This window comes from Saccopteryx bilineata, chromosome 2, assembly GCF_036850765.1.
Source record: "Saccopteryx bilineata isolate mSacBil1 chromosome 2, mSacBil1_pri_phased_curated, whole genome shotgun sequence".
In the NCBI taxonomy this organism is placed as follows: Eukaryota; Metazoa; Chordata; class Mammalia; order Chiroptera; family Emballonuridae; genus Saccopteryx; species Saccopteryx bilineata.
This window is the reverse complement of record NC_089491.1, coordinates 232,988,435-233,008,361: the sequence shown is the minus strand read 5'-3', so window position 1 is coordinate 233,008,361 and position 19,927 is coordinate 232,988,435. Positions and strand designations below refer to the sequence as shown.

General features: G+C 45.1%; 1 protein-coding gene across 4 annotated transcripts in view; it reads right to left on the bottom strand.

The window, feature by feature from the left end:
• Positions 1 to 4,349: 4,349 nt before the first annotated feature.
• GRIK1 (glutamate ionotropic receptor kainate type subunit 1) overlaps positions 4,350 to 19,927 on the bottom strand; it is a 332,731-nt gene continuing 317,153 nt past the window's right edge. For 2 of the 4 annotated variants that reach the window (XM_066259567.1, XM_066259569.1), the window contains 2 exons: positions 5,163 to 5,249; positions 4,350 to 4,763 (listed from right to left, as the gene is read on the bottom strand). In XM_066259567.1, coding sequence (XP_066115664.1) covers positions 4,608 to 4,763; positions 5,163 to 5,249 — 243 coding nt within the window. In that variant the 3' untranslated portion in view covers positions 4,350 to 4,607. The remainder of the gene's footprint in view (positions 4,764 to 5,162; positions 5,250 to 19,927) is intronic. The other 2 variants (XM_066259565.1, XM_066259566.1) reach the window with 1 other exon arrangement.

Below are 19,927 nucleotides of genomic sequence, written 5' to 3'. Positions count from 1 at the left end.
GCGCAGAATGCCCACGTCACAAGGCTGCCAGGAGCACATGAGCTCAGGTACTCCTGGGGCAGAGCCAGCGTGTGGCCAACAGCTCCAGTCTCTGAGAATCAGAAGGACTGGGGTGTGGTCATGGTGTGTGCAGGGCTGTGGGCACCACTGGCCACTTTATAGTTATGTTATCTATCATGAGTGGGCTACCTCACCTCTTGGAACCTCTGCTTTTCACTCTGTAAAAGAATAATATTTACTTTAAGGTTGCTGTGATTATCATACAAGCAAACGTGTAGCTCATATAGCGCCCCAGGGCTTAGCATTTAACAACCTTGTTAAATGAAAGCAGCTGTTACAATTATGAACACATGATGGAGAACCTTGATATTGACTGAGACCATAGCCCTTGGGATCTCTCTGTCTATAGGTCCATGTCCACATCTATCACTATAGCTATAATCTTTCTCTGGTGTCTGAATGAAACGTCAGAGTCACTGGTGTTCTTTGGGTGAGGTTCCCACTTTATTGGGAAAACTGTGAATGCCAAGAAGAGGAGGCTTGATGACCAACAAGTGAAAGATCCTATGACTGATTGTCCAAACCAGGATGCTCTTCTGAGGGGCAGAGGGAACTTACCCTACGGGACTTCACAATGTCAGGTTTAGTGCAAAACTGATCAGGGCAGTCTGGGATGTCTGGACACTCACTCCACCAACAAACAAAAAGGGGTAGTAAGTGAAGGGGAAAGGGAGGGAGAAGATAGGAATTAAATAGACAAACAAACTAACAACATACACCCACAAGTTCACTTTGGGGTCTCAATTCACTGATGAGGCTCTGAAATACCCCCCCCCCCAACTAGGTATTTTCTGGGCAAACCTTAAGAGCAAGTCTCCCTGGGGCACCTGTGACTCATCTGCAATGCCAGCTGTGTGTTTCTGGATTTCTAAACATCACTGTCACATGTTTAATGCTGGCCATTTCACTCCCAGGGCTAACGACACTTGGAATTACTACTTGTAAATGCAGTAAACCTGCCTCCACTCAGGTGGATTTACTGTTCCTATTTGGCTTCTTTTCTCTTCATAGCCATTTTTTAAAGAAATGTAACTGGAAAAATGTTCCTTCCTATACTCAACTTTAGTGACCCGAACCACACTGTGAACCCAGCGTGTGCCTTTGAAGTCACAGCTCAGCTTTCTTAGCTGTTCCCCGCCACCCCTGAAGCACCTGAGGCTGAACAATGAGCCATCCCAGCCCTTCCCTTCGTGACACACCATTGGACGTCCTTCATCAGGTGCCGCCTGTCCTGCTGTCATTGCTCTAAGCTGGGAGTTGACTGAATATTATGTGAGCAAGTGAATTGTAGCAGTTTGCCCCCCAGTGCATTGCCCCTGATGTGGGAGAGAAGCTGGCCTGCATGCACATGGGACTTGTGGGCCTATGTGTCCTCTAGAGCAGGGGTAGTCAACCTTTTTATATCTACTGCCCACGTTTGTATCTCTGTCAGTAGTAAAATTTTCTAACAACTGCCCACTGGTTCCACAGTAACGGTGATTTATAAAGTAGGAAAGTAACTTTACTTTATAAAATTTATAAAGCAGAGTTACAGCAAGTTAAAGTATACAATAATAATTACTTACCAAGTACTTTATGTTGAATTTTAGCTAAGTTTGGCAGAATAAATCTTTATAAAACAATTTACTATGGTTAAATCTGTCTTTTTATTTATACTTTGGTTGCTCCGCTACTGCCCACCATGGAAGCTGGAATGCCCACTAGGGGGCGGTAGGGACCAGGTTGACTACTGCTGCTCTAGAGTCACAGTGCATGGCAGCTCCCAGGAATGCCTGTCCAAGAGCAGCCTTGCTGTTCCTCCTTCGAAACAATGGTCACAGGAGCCTCCTGAGTGAGAACACCTCAGTCCTTTCAGGTCAGGCAAAGAGTTAAAGCAGTGATTGCTGAGTTAGAGGAAAAAGTTGCTGGTCAAATATGTATATTTACCCACATCTACTTTTCTTTAGCCTATTCTCTCCTATGCCTATCTCTCTCCACTTTCTTCCAGGCTAGGAACGGACAACTCTGAGCCCCAGGTCTATCAGCAATCCCATGAAGTCAGTGTCAGGAGTGAGTTGCAGCTCTCCCTTTTTCTGACACTATAGGCAAGAAAGACCCCAGTTTTGAAACTTGAATGGAAGCTGCATCTTCACTGAGAACATTGTCCTTCCCTCAACACCGACCTCCTTCTTTCTGCCTGAATATTTCACCCGAACAGTCTTTTTCTATTAGCATCAAAACAAGACTGAAGGAAAAAATGTTAGGTCTAGCTGTAATTAACTTTGGCATTGATTTCTGCCCCAATGGTGTGTGAGTCACTGTCCTTTAGTGAAAAGTGGTGTGTAGGGGGGAAGCTCTAAGGTCAGTGGCTGTTCTCAAGGACTTTCTTGGACCAGGTTCCAGAAATTCTGCAATTTCTCCTTTTTTTCTCTTCTTAACTCAGAAGCTCTCTCTGTTTTTCACCCTGACACATTCAGAAACACACGTGCACAAAGGCTTTTAGTATAAATTTAGGGGGCAGAGAGATAATGATGCATGCACTGCATGGGGTAGTGGACAGAAAAATCACCGTTCTGCACTTGTGCCTGGTTCAATATATGTTTTATTTTAAACAAGTTACTCAGAGAAAGCATTAGATACCTTGAATGAACATTTGGTGCTCAATAAGTGATGCGGAAAGTGGTTAGTGAGACTTAAATGAACTATAAACCAGATGGACACACAATATATTTTAGATATTAGAAGTTGATGTTTCCTTTCCCACAAATTGCTATAACAGCACTTGAAAATACACAGCGATATTTTCTGAAATGAGAGAAATCTCACCTACTGCCACACTAGAACATGTTAAACAGAATGAATGCCTTCAGTATAGTTTTTAGTGAATGGAAAACACAGCATTTTTTCCTTCGGATATGTTACCAGTCTAGTCCCCCTTCAACTGGTGGGATTCACCCCATTTCCACCTGTGTTTTGAATGTAAGCATCTTAGTGCATTTTAATGAACTGCCGTCTTTCCTCTGTTGTTAATAAAATTCTTATTGATCCCAAATCTGAGTGTTTATTAGAATCATAGAAACACCTGCCTAATATCTGTTACTGCTGCTGTTAAGGTGATTTCTTTCTTCTTCTTTTTTTTTATTTTTATTTTTTTTATTTATTCATTTTAGAGAGGAGAGGGAGAGACAGAGAGAGAGAGAAGGGGGAGGAGCTAGAAGCATCAACTCCCATATGTGCCTTGACCAGGCAAGCCCAGGGTTTCGAACTGGCCACCTCAGCATTTCCAGGTCGACGCTTTATCCACTGCGCCACCACAGGTCAGGCCAGATTTCTTTCTTCTTTTTGTGTCTGGAAATATTTTTGACCTTAAACTCTAAAGTGATGGGATTAAAAGTTTCAGTGATCGAGTAATCCTACAGAAACCACGGCGTTTATTTATATAAAATATTGATCCAATGTCTGCTGCTTTTCCATCTGGTTTCCCAATACAATGCATGCTTCCTCAACCCCCCAGTTATCCATCCTCTGTGTTATTGAGAGAGCCTTCTAGGTGACCTCCCCCTCCTTCTTTTCTCAGTCTTCTCCCTTCAGTTCTTTCTTGACTCTCAGCCAGAGTGATATCACCTGTCTGGCCCATGGCACCCCCTGGCATCTTAACCACCCCAACCTCCTTTTTCTCTTTCAGTTTCAGTGCCTTAGACTAGACCACTCCCTCAGCCTGGAGTGCTTGCCCTCCTGTCTACATCCCTCCCTGCTGCCAATTAACATCTCCTTGGGGAAGCCTTCCCTGCCTCTTTCCCAGGAGAGACGCTGTTCTGTCATGTTCTTCTGCTCTCCTTCCTGCTTTGAGATTTTCATTTTCATGTAAACTAGGTGAGAGCAGGGCCCACCTCTGTCTTCCTCACCAGGTATCCCTGGAACCTAGAATGGTGCCCAGAATATGGTGGACACTTAGTTTTTTAAAATAAAAATTTCCATTTCTGGTATCCTTTTATATTATACTCACTGAGATTTCCAGGACCATTTCAACTATTTATAAAATTAAAATTTAAAATACAAAGATGAATGGCTTCACTTTGCTATAACAACCAGGTACTTGAAATAAACTAAAAATATATGTTTCAAGTCAGCCAGAAATGACTTTGTCCATCTGAACAGGTAAGAGGAGTCGTAAGCATAGCAAACGAGACACCACGGGCACTTGGAAACCAAACCTCAGGAACAAGAGGAAGTCACGGGGAACAGACCAATGCTCAGGCTTGTTCTAGGAAAAGAACCCTGTTGTTTTATTCATAGTTAGAAAGCACACACAGCAATTCATTGGGATGAGAGAGAAAGGGCAAAATAAGTGAGCGTACAAATTCATTTCAGAGGAAATGGTGCCACTTCCCAGGTAACATCCCCGTGCACTTCTCAAATTTTTGCATTTCTTCTATCTATACACATAATATGCATTACGTGTACAGGTAGATGGAAACACGTCACCCACTCGCCAGAAATCCTTTCTGTGGAAACCTGTAGTTACGTCCTTTCTTTTCCCGAAAGCTTCCTGCAGGTGTCTTGATGGATTACGCCACCGTCTCCTTTCTCTGAGTCCTTCTCTGGTGACAAGTAAGGATACTTGTGAAGGAAGCTTTCCCCTTAGTTCTTGACTTTTTCTTTAACTTTTTCTGGTTTTTGAGTGAGATTCCCAGTTCTTCCATGATGGCGTTGAAGGACAGGCACTGAGGGAGGCAGGAGATAACAGAGCGTCAGTTTGACCGAATCGCCTGGCCTTCCGCTGCTCTGCCTCCTGTCTGGGTTAGTGAATACAGGATGCTGCTCTAAGGCAAGTCTGCCCTGAGGGGTATTCCCAGCCAGTGCCCACACCTCCTCCACCCACTGGCCACCCACCTTTTCTACGGGGGATACCAAGGCAGCAAGTTAGCTAAAGCGACATTTGGGGTTTCATTCATAAATGCAGTGTTATAAAACAACCCAGATAGGCTCTCAAAGTAGACAACTTACCTTTGCTGAGACACCACAATAGAGTTAAATTAAGTCATTTCCCCCATTGAGATGATCCAAACATTGAGGCTTATCAAGGCATACGACACCAGTAATGCCATAGAAAGTGAACAAACCTTCTCTACACCAAGGCTTTGCTTTTTTCTCCCATGAAACCTTACTTTGTTCCTAAAATAAAATCTAATTCTTGATGACTTTCCTTTCTGATAAAGAAAAAGAAAAAAAACACAATTTTAAATTGTATATTTTCTCCGAAAAAGCCGAGCTCTGCCAGCAGCGATGAGACAGCTGTGTGGTGGAAATGAGGACAAAGATGGTCTGAGCAGCGGTGGAGGGGGCGCACACTCAGGGGAAATGCAAGCATGGTTGTAAAACGCATACACATGCAGACAGCACCCCCTATGTGACAGGTGCCCACATGCATCGGCGTGCACAGCATGCAAATGGCACGATGTTGTACGGCCAAGGTGCACTCTTGGGTAAATTTCTTCTCGTGGGGATTCCTTTCATGTAGTGTTGCTGTGTTGAGATGATTCTTAGAAAACTCTCCAAAAAGTCAAAGCCTTGGTCAAGTGTATGGAAGCATAAGCAATTCTTCCTTTACCACAAACTCACAAAATGGGCAGGGTTGACAGTCTCGAAGGACAACCTGCATCTGGGAGAGCCCTTCAGGGTGTGCGCCTGATGGGAAGAGGCTGGTGTTCTGTGTGTGCAAAGTGCAGAATACCTGGGGCGCTCCCTCCATTTGAGTGGTTCCGTAAAGGGTGGTGGGTGTCATTTAAATAAGTAGTATTTTTAATTTTTCTGCTTCATTTGAAAACCAAACATATGTACTTAGATCCTAGATGTAAATTATTGGGCAACTAGACACACACCTCTAAAGCACTAGTTGTTTCTGTATAACTTCGTGTCTCTTTGATGTACATCTTTACAGGATGTGAATTCATTTCTATTTTTTCTACAGTATTAAAAAATGAAAATTCAGTTCTGCTTATTCATTTTCTTTCAAATGGTAAGTTGTGGCTTCAGTGAGTTGAAGGGATGTTGTGACACAAAAATTCAGAAATGTTTTCTATGGGATATACTTCAGAAATGAAGTATAATGGTTTTTGTAACATTGGTGCGAAGTGTATGTGTCATTACAAAGATCGAAGGAGTATTTTATCGCATCATGTGGTAGGAAGTGGGGTGTTGGGGTTCGGCACCATTTGATCAGAAATTCATCTCCTTGGAAGAAGGGTGTTTTGCACAGGACATTTCTGGTTTTAGGACAATCATTAAAAAGAAAGAAAGGAGAGAGGGAAGAAAAAAAAATGCCAGTAGTTTTATAAATGTTCTTACACATGAACCTCCCAATAGCCTGATAAGGGTAGAGTTATTGTGTCCATTATGTATATGGAGAAATTTACTACTGGAGGCAGGAAGTAATTTTCCCAGAAACATGGCTCACAGAGGAGAAGCTTGCCTTTGAACTCAGTCCACCGGACCACCCCAGTTCTATCCCCCTCGCTCACAATCTCCAAGAGCTTGGTTGCATCTTTTTTGATTAAATCACTGGAAAGAGCTTTTGTTTTTTGTGGATTCTTTCTCCACAAATTATATAAGAAATTTCCATCTTTCTGATTTACTTGAACCCTCAGACCTTTGATTTCAGACATTTCACAGTGACAGAGCCAAAGCGTGTGCCCGGTGCGGCTCCTCGAGGGGACACAGCTGGGCAAGGGCTTGGTGAAACCCTTCTCTCCTGTTGGGGGTGGGCAGGGGGTGTCATAGCTCTGATCTGGACACTGGTCGTCCATTAACTTTGCTTTAAAAATGAAACTTGGCTCCAAGTTTCATAATGCCTCAAATCACAGCAAACATCTTTTTTTTTTTTTTTTTTTTTTAATAAGTTTTTTATTTATTTATTTTACAGAGACAGAGAGTGAGTCAGAGAGAGGGATAGACAGGGACAGACAGACAGGAACGGAGAGAGATGAGAAGCATCAATCATCAGTTTCTCGTTGCGCGTTGCGACTTCTTAGTTGTTCATTGATTGCTTTCTCACATGTGCCTTGACCATGGGCCTTCAGCAGACCGAGTAACCCCCTGCTGGGGCCAGCGACCTTGGGTCCAAGCTGGTGAACTCTTTGCTCAAGCCAGATGAGCCAGCGCTCAAGCTGGCGACCTCGGGGTCTCGAACCTGGGTCCTTCCGCATCCCAGTCCGACGCTCTATCCACTGCGCCACCACCTGGTCAGGCTCACAGCAAACATCTTTATTCTTTCGATAAACCCCACGTATTCATTTCTTGTGGCCGGTGTGACAGGGATTAGAAAGATGGTTTTATCAGTGCTCTGTTTCTTTGTCATTGGTCACAAACCATGATTTCTTTTGGATTTTTCACTTTGTCTCCAACTGTCAAGAAGAAAATGCCAAGAGGTGGGGGCAGAGCCTTCTGCCTGCAAGCAGGGAAGACGGATGACCTTCACGGCCCTGCCAGCCTTGTGCTCACATAAGCCACACACTCTCGTGTCCACAGGGCGTGGCTCTGTGAAGGGCATCTCTGAGTGCAGAGTGGCACAGAAAGATGTACATTCATCAATCAATCACTGTGCTGTCATAACCTCAGGATTAAAGGTACGTGTGACACATGGAGCCTGGGCTCTGAATTAGCATCACAATTTATAGCAGCTTCCCAAAGCTTCTACTTTCTGACTTGGCTTTTATGAACTCCCTCATGCTCATAGAGCCATGCAAAAATTATCTTTGAGTGGGAAGGTTTAAATTCCTAAACTCTAATTTCAGAAAGTGTCAGACATAGTGATGGTCACCTTGCTGACTTGTTTCTCAAGACAGGGAAATTGGAGGGGGAGGGTACCCCAGTGGTATCTCCCACCGCTTTTCAGACAGGACACTTCCCGGGTCCTAGGTCCTCCTGTTACTCTCTGGTGAGTGGAGTTCACACTTTTAATGGAGCTACAAATATGACCATGGATTATAGTTGTGAGATGGCCTCTGGTGTCAGGCAGCTGGAGTTTAAGTTCGAGCCATGCGGCTAAGCAGCGGCTTAACCGCATGGGGTTATGCTGGGTGACGGGTTTATTTTATTTTCTTGTGGGCTCATTTTTCTTACCTGTGAAGTGAGAACTAGTGGAGCGCTCCTCACAGAGCTTCTGTGAGAATCACGGAGCCGATGTCTGTTAACCACTGATCACAATACCTGGCACGTTGTAAGTACTGTTTCTTTAAAATGAAATTCTGTGCCTCACTGAGAATATTTTCAGTCTATGGCACCTGCTGACTTTTTTTTTTTTTTTAATGGAAGGAACAGTGAAGACTTGAGGCTGCTTTACTTTCACCCACTGCCTGCCTGTCTATGTGAGTTCCTTCGGACTGTTTATACCCGTATTTTTAAAGCAGGTTCTGTATGTGTTTAACACAGACTTTGCAATCCTGCGGAGGATTGTATGACCCAACACAATGTGGTCTACTGCTTACATGGCGGTGGGCTTTATGAGGTTGGGCCTCGACCCTGAGGGACAGATTCTCAGTGACAGGAAGGACATGATAATGAACTGCCGCTTCTCCCCATCTACACAGACGGCCACCTCTGTGTTTACTCAGTCCTTTACAGTGAATCTCCACGGGGTAAAGCTGACAGAGACATTCATAATAAATTGATGTGCATGAATAAATGGTGCTACTGCCTTCTATGCTGTCCCTGACACTATCCAATCGTAAAGTGGAGCGTGAGTGTGTGTGTGTAGTGTGCAAACGTGAGTTGTGTGAGTGTGAATGAGTGTGAGTGTGTGCAAAAGTATGTGAGTGTGTGTGACTGTATGTGTGAATGTGTGACTGTGGGCAAGTGTGAGTGTGTGTGAGGGAGTTCTCTTACAGAAGAAAGGAAACTGAGGGACATCCGGCATTCTCTCAGAGACTGCCATGGGGACGCACCTGGGACGTGGGCTCTCCTGGTCTGAAGGAGACAGAGTCCACCCTGTAGGAAGCCAGCCCTGCTCTGCACCGCTTCCTGCCTGTGACGTCTGCTTCCCCACCTTCTTCCCCTCCTCCCGCCTTCCCTTGCTCACTGTCACCTGTCTCTGGTTCTTCTTTATAATTGCTGCCTGTGTGGCAGGTCCTGGGGGCAACCTCAGATATCTGATTTCTAGGACCTGGTGTGAACCTGGCATACATCACCATTGAGGTCGAGGGAGGGAGTAGGCCGAGCCAGCATATTCTTCTCTACTTGAACTTCAAATTACCTGCCTCAGCAAAAAGGTCTAAGGGTGAAATGATATATTTTTTAACTTGTGGGCAGAGCTCTGAGCCGGAGTTTTATTGGAGTTTGCAATCGTGAAGGAATCGGGTTAGGCTGTGGGGTCAGTAAACTAGGCATCAGGTCAGTGGATAGCTGATTGATTTCTTGTTGTCTATTCAACACTTAGTGTTCAGCGCTTCATGCACTGGAGCATGAGGAGAACTACCTTGGGTCTGTACCTTTAAGGATTTTTCTGATGAAGTATTTTTCCGAAGTTCTAGCCTAGCCAGGAATATACCACAACCTCACATTTTGTGCAGCTGTCTTGCTGCTTTATTACCGAGCCTATTGATACATGCTCAAAGTTTATATATAAATTATAGTGTCTAATAAATTTTCATATTACACAGGGAATATTACAGATATATTGCCACTTTATAGACGTAAACGCTCTCATTGTATGTATACACTGGCAGGCAAGCTATGATTTGAAGTCTTTCTATAAAGACCATTTTTAGTAAAATATGGAATATGAAGGAACAGGTTACTGAGAAGGAACGACACTATTATCACTACTGTTATCTCTTGTTTGCTTAGATGCCTGCCACTGCTCTGCAGCCGCAGTGGCTCAGTAAGTTTTCTTTAACAAGAAGGTGTAAGCATTCCCATTTTTACCATTTTAAAACTCTGAGGTCGGATGCAAGACAAACCCGGAATTGTGAAAACATTTTGGGTATGAAGTCAGGAAGCCTTTTGAGGAATAAGGACAGAAGAATCCTATTCATATGTTCATTATATTAAGACTTTGAACATCTGGTGCCTATCTGCACAGGTGTCTTACCTCTTTGCAGGACAACTGATGGTCCAAGAGCAGAGGTGAGGCCTCTGGGACCCCACTAACTGTGTGTGTGTGTGTGTGTGTGTGTGTGTGTGTGTGATTCTTGGAGTAGCTGTGTGAGGTTCTTGGGTTCCAGGTCTCAGGATCTGTGTACCATTAACTCTGGTTCTATAAGGTTTCTGAGTTTACTCAGAATCCCTGGGTTATATTTCAAGCAACCATCTTTGGAATTCAAAACAATGGCTCCGTGAGGTTGAGGGTCAGCCCCCACCGTAGCCTCCAGGTGAGTGGTTGTGATGACTCTGGCCAGAGAGCTGGGGAGACATCTCCTGAGTCTCCACCCAGATCCCAGGGTCAGGGAGACCTCAACACTGAAAGCTGGTCCCCACCTGGGACCCGGAAGTCCATCCTCACCCAAACACTTCCTGGCACCTTAGAATGATTTCACCTGGCTCTTCCCAGGTGACAGCTCACTCCAGCCCTGGTGTCCCCTTGGCCACGGCACGTGGACTCAATGACTCATTTGTCTTAGCTCCTTTTAGTGTCATGGCCTCACCATCTCCACATCCTGTCACCTCTCTTATCCTCTACACCAGCGGTTCTCAACCTGTGGGTTGCGACCCCGGCGGGGGTTGAACGACCAAAACACAGGGGTCGCCTAAAGCCATCGGAAATACATATTTTATTTAAAATGTATTGTATAATATGTATTTTCCGATGGCTTTAGGTGACCCCTGTGTTTTGGTGGTTCGACCCCCGCCGGGGTCACAACCCATAGGTTGAGAACTGCTGCTCTACACTGTCTTTGCCCCTCCCAGGGGTCCCCAAACTTTTTACACAGAGGGCCAGTTCACTGTCCCTCAGACCGTTGGAGGGCTGCCACATACAGTGCTCCTCTCACTGACCACCAATGAAAGAGGTGGCCCTTCCGGAAGTGTGGTGGGGGGCCGGATAAATGACCTCAGGGGGCTGCATGCGGCCCGCGGGCTGTAGTTTGGGGATGCCTGGATCCTTTGCATGAATGCGTGCCCTAGAATTGTCCATTTTCCTACCTGAGCTTCTTCAATTCCTAAAAACATACCTATGGGGACACAAAGTTACACAGAGGTTATCTTTCTTGGGTCCATCTTTATTTGATGATTTCATTTAGAAAATCCTTTCTTCCATTAAAATAAATGGAAGTATACGTCAGAATGACTGTGTGTGTGTGTATGTGTGTGTGTATGTGTGTGTGTGTTTGTGTGTATAAATTTATTTATTTTTAAAGACTTCTTAAGGAAACTTTTTTACCTGGGGTGGCTACCCAGGGCAATACCCCCCCACCTCTTGGGATATAGGACTACATAAGTTCATTGTCTTCTAACATTAGGGACATGAAATACCATAAGAAGTGAGGTTACCCCTGAGACAATGTGACATTTGGTATTAATCCATGTGCTTTTCCCAATTTGTTTGACCTTCCACCCTTTCCCCCACTTTTAAAACTGCAGGAAGAGCTGTGCCCTCAGGGTGGAGATGACAAAGGGTGGGGAGCCCACCTGGCAGGGCGGAGTTCCTCCACAGACTGTGGGTCCACAGGAACCTCTGCAGTCTCTGAGGCCACTGACCACGGCAGCAGGTGTTTGTAAGAAGGACAAGAAGGTACTTTGAATTGGAGAAGTTTGTTGGGAGCCTTTAGGACCCAGCACAGAGGCGTGGGGGCGGGCGTGAAGACAGGACAGGTCTGTGCCCGCTTACCAGGACACACGTCCCCGTTTGACCAGGCAGTGGGAGAGCCTGGGTGCTGAGCTGCACCTGAGAAGAGCCCTCACCAGCCACGTCGGAGGTTAAACTCCCACGGGCAGGGACGGGCAGGTAGACATGGGGACTGAGCACCTCCCTCTCTGCCATAGGCTCTCAGAGGAAGCAGTCACTAGGGTGGGTGGAGAAATGTCCTCAGAGCTGGTCATCAGGCCAGCTGGAGACTGGCCTCTGCATCTCCCATGGCCTGTGATGGCTGGGCAGCTCCAAAGCAGCTGAGATGTTCCGTCCCCGGGAAAGGGCGCCCAAGCAGCAGCTGTGAGTGGAGGAGACTGTGAAGAGGCCTACCCACATTTGTGACCGCAGAAAGAGAGCCTGTGCACTGAGGATGAGCTGCCGTGGGCCTCCCCGTGCCCCTCCGGAAGCTGCTGCCCTCGTGGAAAAGCTGCAGGAAGGCGTGACAGCAAGCTGACCCAGCATCCCCACTGTCCTCTCTCCCTCCATGTCACTATTACAGGCCAGTGTGACTTCTCTGTCACTTTAGCTTTCTCTGGAGTCCCTGGACTCCCGGGTGTGTCTCTGCTCCTCCTACATGCTCCTCCCAGCACTGGCCTCATGGGACCTGACCAGGCCTTCAAAATGACCCTGAGCTGGCCCTGTGGAACGGCATCCCTCAGCTCATGGAGAACCAGAGCTGGTCCTTTCATAACAACTTAGAGGCTGTGAGGCCACAAACAGCAACTCTGAAGAACTCTCTGCCTGCCCCAACGTTTCCCTAGTCTACAGTGGATTATGACTACACGGAGGGTCCTCAGGGTACCTGCTTATGCTGACATGTGACAGGTAAGCATTCTTCTCAAGCTAAACTTGGATGTGCAGAAAGCCTCTGTGATGTTATTAAAAATAACAACAGGTGTCACCTCAGCTTAGAGGCTCCCACCTGCTAATCGATCATGTCAACTGATGCAACTCATTCTTGGTTTAAATCTAAATTTTCTTTTGGTTTCTGGCCCAGCTAACGCAGGCCTCTGCCTGCCTCCCTCTGCTGTCTTCTTTCCCAGGGGCCTCTCGGCTGACGACAGGTGACCACATAGAGGTCTGGGGCATTGTAGAGGGCTGGGGCATTGATGACCGTGGGAGCAGCAGGCACAGGGTCACCCTCTGTCCTCTGGGGCTCTCTGTCTCTGCTTGTCCCCTGAGGTGCCTGTGGTCCCACCCTGGGCCCACATTGGGCACACACGTTGAATCCTCCCCACTCCAACCCCAAGTTTCCCAGGCCACTGGTCCTCCCAGCCCTTCCACAGGCTCCGGTCAGGAAGGGCCAGGGATTTTGGGTGCATTCCCTGTGGCGCTCTGGGGCTGAGCTGCTCATAGGCTTGCTGCCTAGATAGACAGTGTTGTTGTATCATTCAGGAGAGGGCTGTAGGGTCTCCCTACCGGTCTTGCCATCTCCTGGGGGGCACTTTATCTGCCTAACAATAGGATTTTCTGCTCAGAACCTCTGACTTCACCTGAGGTTCCTACCCTCCAATCCCTCTGAGTTGGGCACGGCTCAGGGAGGATCACGGGGCCTCCTCTCAGGGATTTTGGTCGCAGCTAAGTTTTAGTGACTTCCTTCCAAGTCCTTCTGTATTTCCTAGTGGTCAAAAAAACTGGTAGGAAACATCACTATATCTATTTCCCCAATCTGGGTCTTCTGGGTTTGGCTCTTGCTAATTAGATAAACTAGTTGGATTGAGACCACTGACTTATTACTCAGTGAAGTACCTGCATCTTGAGCTTGAAATCTGTGGTTTTTAAGCTTTTTGCCTTTGCTACAAATTGGTGACATCTCCTGAAAGGCCGAGAGTTCGGCTGGTCTGTGGCTTGGAGCAGCGTGTGCAGCCTGGATGCTTGGCAGCGGGGGTTGAGGTTATGATGGGAAAGTCAAGCTCCGCACCCTCCTGTCTCCCCTGGCTTCGCTTTAGCAGAGCGAGTTTTCCAGGCACTCCGGCCCCCCACGCACTCCCTGTCTGGGTGATGACCAGTCCATTCCAGGGCCTGGAAGGGCTTCTGAGGTGCATGCTTTTTTTTAATTTTTAAAATTGTATTTCTCTAGTCTGTTGTGATGGTTTGCTCATGACTGGCTGGATGGGGACCTCTCAGAGGACTTCCCCCTAAAGTACTGTCAGGGCAAGGTCCTTGTCTTCACTGCAGCAGGGATAATGACACAGTCTCATTAAATATATATAAATTTATAAAATATATGCTTGTAAAATACAGTTTTACATATTTATAATGTCATCTTTGTCTTTATCTCTTTCTACATAAAAATTCCAAGCTCGTGTGTGTGTGTGTGTGTGTGTGTGTGTGTGTGTACTACTTCTATATTTTTATTTTCTTTTTATTTTCTACTGAACTTAAGAAATACTGCCGTTGGGAAAGATACCTGTATGTGGGTGTTAATTGCTTCCTGGCCTTTCTACGTATTACTGCATGTTTGGGTTTCTGGGCAAAGGGAAGCCTCTTTGCACAGTTACAGAAATAACCTGATTAAAGTGATGTCTGCCAATAACTTGTCAAACCAAGTGTTCAGACCCTGGGCACCAGGAAGCATGGGCTTGATCCCAGGTGAGGCGGGTGGTTTGGGGGATGGGGCATCTTAGTTCTCATGGTTGTTAAAGACCAGTGACCAAGGCAACAGTTTTCCACGTGAAAATCTGAGTATTTGAACTTTGAACACTCCAGCTGAAAATGTGTGGTGACAGCAAATTCTGGTCAAGCTAAATTAAACATTTTTAATTAATGGGGGGCAATACAGCTTCTTCGTTGCACCCCTCAGGTCTCACTGTCTCTTCCCTGCGTGTCTGGCTGTGTGCATGGTGGCACGGCGCATGTGGCTGCGGAGTGGGACGCTGAGTCCTGGTGCTGGTGCTGACCCTACACGCCCCGCCCCTGTGGCTGTGGAAGCCTGCGCCCAGTGGTGGAGCTGGTGTCCCGTCTCAGGGAGGCCCTTCTCTTTGTAAACAGAAGGTCTCTGAAAAGTCAGATGAGAATCCCGTTTTCCGTGATATCAGTCTCTCTGGGAAGGATTTTGAAAGTAAAATGATTTTAATGTGTTTATGCATCTGGACATAAAACTCCCTCACTGTGAGAAACCTAATGAGACGGTTCCTGCAGGCGAGTGAAAACGGCAGCGTCCAGCAGAAATTTTTCATTATCCATAGGAGTTAATTAATAATGCCGTTTGGCACAGTCAGTCAGATGCGTGGAGAACAGTACGGCAAGGGAGAATGTGTTGCTTTGCTTTTGCTTTCTGAGGCTGTTCAGGCAACTTTTAAATTGCTTCCCGGGCGTAGACCTCGCAGGGTAAGGGTCACGGGCTTGGAGACTAATTGAGATTCATTGTTTCCCGGCTTTGCCACAGATGCAGAACATGATACCATGCCAGCCAAATACCATGCGGTGTGGTATTTGGAAGTAATTTTCCTTAGATAGCTTTATCATCATATAACCCAGGATAATTGTCTTAAGGACATGACCTCTACCTACCATGTCATGCTTAGCTGGTAGTTCCAATTTTTGCTGGAAAATAACCCTAAAATAATTCCGTTTATGATTTTAGTCTAAAACAAAAGAAGCTGTATTTTCTTCCCTATTGTATTGGCTTATCACTAGGCTTCTTAGGAAACAAACTAGACAGCATTACCTGTTGGTGATGTGTCTTGTCAGCCTTCTCATACTTCTCTGTTCTCTTTTGAACTTTAAACAGCATTTCTCAAAGTGTAAGCTATGTCTAAGCTACAGATAATTTGCCCATGTTGATAAGGTGTCACACTTAACCACCAAATCTAGAGTCAAACTGCTCCATTTATTTAGCTTAAATGAAAACTCTTGCTCACCAACTACTTTTAACTACAACTGTATTTAGGATTGTTGGGAGCGGGGTAACCTCATGTAAGAAAAGCTATTTAAAAAGATGTCAAGTTCCTTGTATTGGACACTTTCAATTAAAACACACGAATGTGACCTATTTTGGAAAAAACTGCTACATGTAAGCAAATTTTTATGGAAACGAGTGTGCACAGTTAGTTGTCAGCATTCACTCTAAGCTTACGTTAAAAAGGTCAATTCCTGGGCTAGACTCACCGAGGACTTTTTGAAGTTAAAGCCCATAATTGGTATTTTAAATAATTTCTCCTGGGTAACTCTGAGGGACACGGAAGTCTGACAATGAATGATGTAAAGATAGAGAGTTTGAATACTTTTCTTTCATGTTCAAGCCATTTTCTTCACCTAAATTTTATTTAAAAAAATGCAATGGCCCCTGGTGGGGTCACTGTGGTCCTAGTGGTTTTTACTTGGTGGCCAGCATTGGCTGTCTGAGAGCTTGCTGAAGGAGGGGGAGGGGCGAGGAGCGTGGGTGGTGTCCAGGAGGAAAGGGCTTGGGGAGAAAGAGCAGCTGGCTGCCGCCTTGGTCTTGTTGAGCAGGCCTAGCACTTGTAACAAAGGATACAATGACATTTCTATCTCAAAGATGTGTAGTTTCTTCCTGAATTCTCTCCAGAATGAATCTATGAAATATAGAATGCTAAATATATGCTGTGTATCTTTCTAGAATCAGCCAGTGAACAGCGAAGGCTCACTGGGTGCTGATCATGCATGTAAGATGTGGCTTCAGTCCAGTTGTATAAGATGCGGCTTTAGCCTGACCAGGCGGTGGCGCAGTGGACAGAGTGTTAAACTGGGATGCGGAGGACCCAGTTTCTAGACCCCGAGGTCCAGCTTGAGTGAGGGCTCATCTGGTTTGAGCAAAGCTCACCAGCTTGGACCCAAGGTCGCTGGCTCGAGCAAGGGGTTACTCGGTCTGCTGTAGCCCTATGGTCAAGGCACATATGAGAAAGCAATCAATGAACAACTATGGTATCACAATGAAAAACTGATAATTGATGCTTCTCATCTTTCTTTGTTCCTGCCTGTCTTTCCCTATCTGTCCCTCTCTGACTTTCTCTCTGTCTCTGTAAAAACAAACAAACAAACAAACAAAAAAGATGCAGCTTCAGCCCTGTGCGTCTAGAGCCCTGGAACCAGCTGTTGCCCACCCCGTTCCAGACTCAGACTTTCAAGGGATGCCGTGCACAGCTGCCACTGTAGGTCCTCAGGTGTGGCCACTTTGGGTCCTTCTCTTGGGTGCAATGGACTTGCCATTCCTGTTTTTCTTGTGTGAAAGGGGTCTTGAGGGGAAGGGGTCTTAGAGACAGTTTGAATCTCTACACTGGATTGTCCTTTCAGCTCCCTGTGACCAGAGAGCTGCCTTTCACTGTCTACAAGGACCTGGCTCCTGTTCACCAATACCATTAACAGAACTCTTTTAATGGTTTATTTTCTATCCCATTATATTATTTAAATTTGATGGCAAATATAAGTCAACATATGATCTTCATTTTTCAAATGAGAAAATGGAGGTTCAAAGAAGTTTAAAAAATTACCCCAAATAATAATACCATTATTTATCAAATGGCAACTATACCTGCTGGGCATGGTAGGAGGTGTTTTGTAGATTATCACTGGGTGAATTCCCTGGAGAAGGGTCTGTAGGAGGCTGGTCTGTCAAGATGCTTTGCAGGGAAAATATTCTGCGACCTAATAAGTTTGGGAAATGCTGGATACGCTTCCATCTTGTTGACATTCTCAATGCATCATTGGTAATATATTAAATGCATAGACGTCAGGCCGTAAAGGAACAGTTTGTAAAGGATTGCTCTGAGTGTTACTCAACCGTGAACATCATATTTGAGTAATGCTTGCTAATGGAACCTCATTTGAAAAATACTCCTTCCCCTTTATGACCTAGAAACTGTATCCCAGAACTGCACGTTAGAAAACCACAGCTCTGGAATGTAGTCACGGGTCTGTGGTCACTCAGCAAGCGGCTGTACTAGGTAGGACAGGGGCCTCCGCGTGGTTGGGTTAGAAAATTCCCTTCTGGTCCTAAAGTCTCAGACTTCAGGTTGCTGACTCTGACCCCTGTCTCACTGTCAGCAAAGCTGGATTAGGATTGTTGAAAAGGTTCAAGGTAATGCTGTTTGTGAAGACATTTGGAAATCCATGAAATAATATATAAAGATCAGAGTTAGATAGTATACAGTGTAAAGTAGTAACTAAGTATCAATTTGTGGAACAAATCTTTTCTTTATGCCAAGCTCCGAATTACACTTTGAAAGAAGAAAATCTGTGCAGAAACGTAAGTTTTGTCCCTTGAAAGTTTTTGGTAGCATTTTTGGTGCATTGCATAATCCCTGGGAAGATAAATTTTGCTAGTTTGGAATTTCTACATACAGAACCAAATCAATTATAAAACTAAAAGTTACATAATATTTAACTTAACATCTGATTCCATTGATTATAAAAAGGTGAACACTGACCTAGAGACCACAGGATGTTGCTTTCACCTCTATCACAGTAAATAAATATTAGAGTAATTTAAGGATATGCCCTTAATAGTACATTTATTTAAAAAAAAAAAGAAAAGGAAAGGAAAAAAGTGAGACTGAGAAACAGTCTGGGCAAGAGTCAACTTTCCTGAACGTGCTCCCTGGGAAAACAGAGCTACTGGGTCAACCTGTGATTCAGAAACTGGAACCCATTTAAAGCTGAGTAAAGAGAAGGCAGAATGCTATGTGGTTGCTCAAATGGTGCATGTGTGCTTCTGAGAAACTTGTTCACAGCACTTTGAATTCAGGTGGAAAATATATTTACACAAATCTGTAACCGATGTGAATGAAAAATCTTTTCCTCTGTTTTTTCCCCTTAGTCCTTCTCCCCAGTGTGCTTGGAATGAATTGATAAGGGCCCAGGAGCCAGAAAAATGAGCATGAACATGGCAACACTCAGAGAAGATTGCTCCTGGAGCCACCTCTCCATCCTGCGTGAGGGGGAGGGACTAACAGGCGTTCATCGATGTAAAGAGGAAGGGCCCTCAGGGGAACAGGGAGGTTCTGCTTGATGAATCCCTAGCTTAGGGCTATGCTTGGAGCTGGCCAGAAATAATATACAGCTCGAAAAAAGTCACAGTTCTTCAGAGAGGCAGAACACACTGTCCTTCTGAGCCTACAGGTCATTGTTCAGCTCTACCAGGTCATTGTTCAGCTCTACCCGCAAACAGTACTTGAAAGTTTGATGTTAATGAACTTCCTTCCAGAGACCACTGTTGACTGGGTTGTTCCTTCCTGAGTGGTGGACATTCAGCTTAGCTCAAGCTCTCCTGTGACACCAGAGGTTTGCTCTGTTCTTTTTTGGGATCACATTTTTTTGAGTCATTAAACTCGAAGACATTTGAGTCTTTGTCTAAAAGACGCATTTTAAATAGTGAGATGGATTTGAATCAAAGATTAACGTTGGCATGGAGTTACAATGAAAAGACAGGGTTTTGGGTTGTTGGAAAGCACGTGAAATCAACAGAACATTTGGGGTAGGAAGGAGGAAATAAGAGAAAAAAAGAAGTTCACAAAGATAAAAACCATCCCACAAAATTAACATTTTTTGTTCTCATGTTTTACATTGTTGAAACTCTGAATTGACTTTGTCGTAAAGAAAGTGTTGTTTATTTTTAATGCATGAAGGTAGAGCTAAGGTAACCTGAGGGTCTAGCAGGTTCCTGGGAATACACATAGCATGGGGTCCATGTGCCCCTGAGCCCCAGTCACAACACGCAATGCCTGTCTCTTCCCAGCGCACGGCATTAAGTGTGAGCATGTAAGTTTTGCTTTTGTGAAGGCACAGGGAATTAGGGTGATTTCTGCTTAGTGGATACAGAAAGCATCAACAACACCAACTATGAGAGACAAGTTCTACTGGGAACACTTTTTTTAAAAAAAAAACTGATTACACAGTGTGAACTGAGGACTGTGTCCGGATCCCTCTCTCCTCTCGGATTAGTTTGCCACATTCTACATCCGTAGATAAAGTGGTTCCGGAAGTGGACTTGATTGGGTGGGTTTGCTTACATTGCAGTCCATAAAAGAAACAAAAAGCCTTGCATGCAAAAGAAATGAGAAAAAAAATATAGAAGAATGAATAAATCAG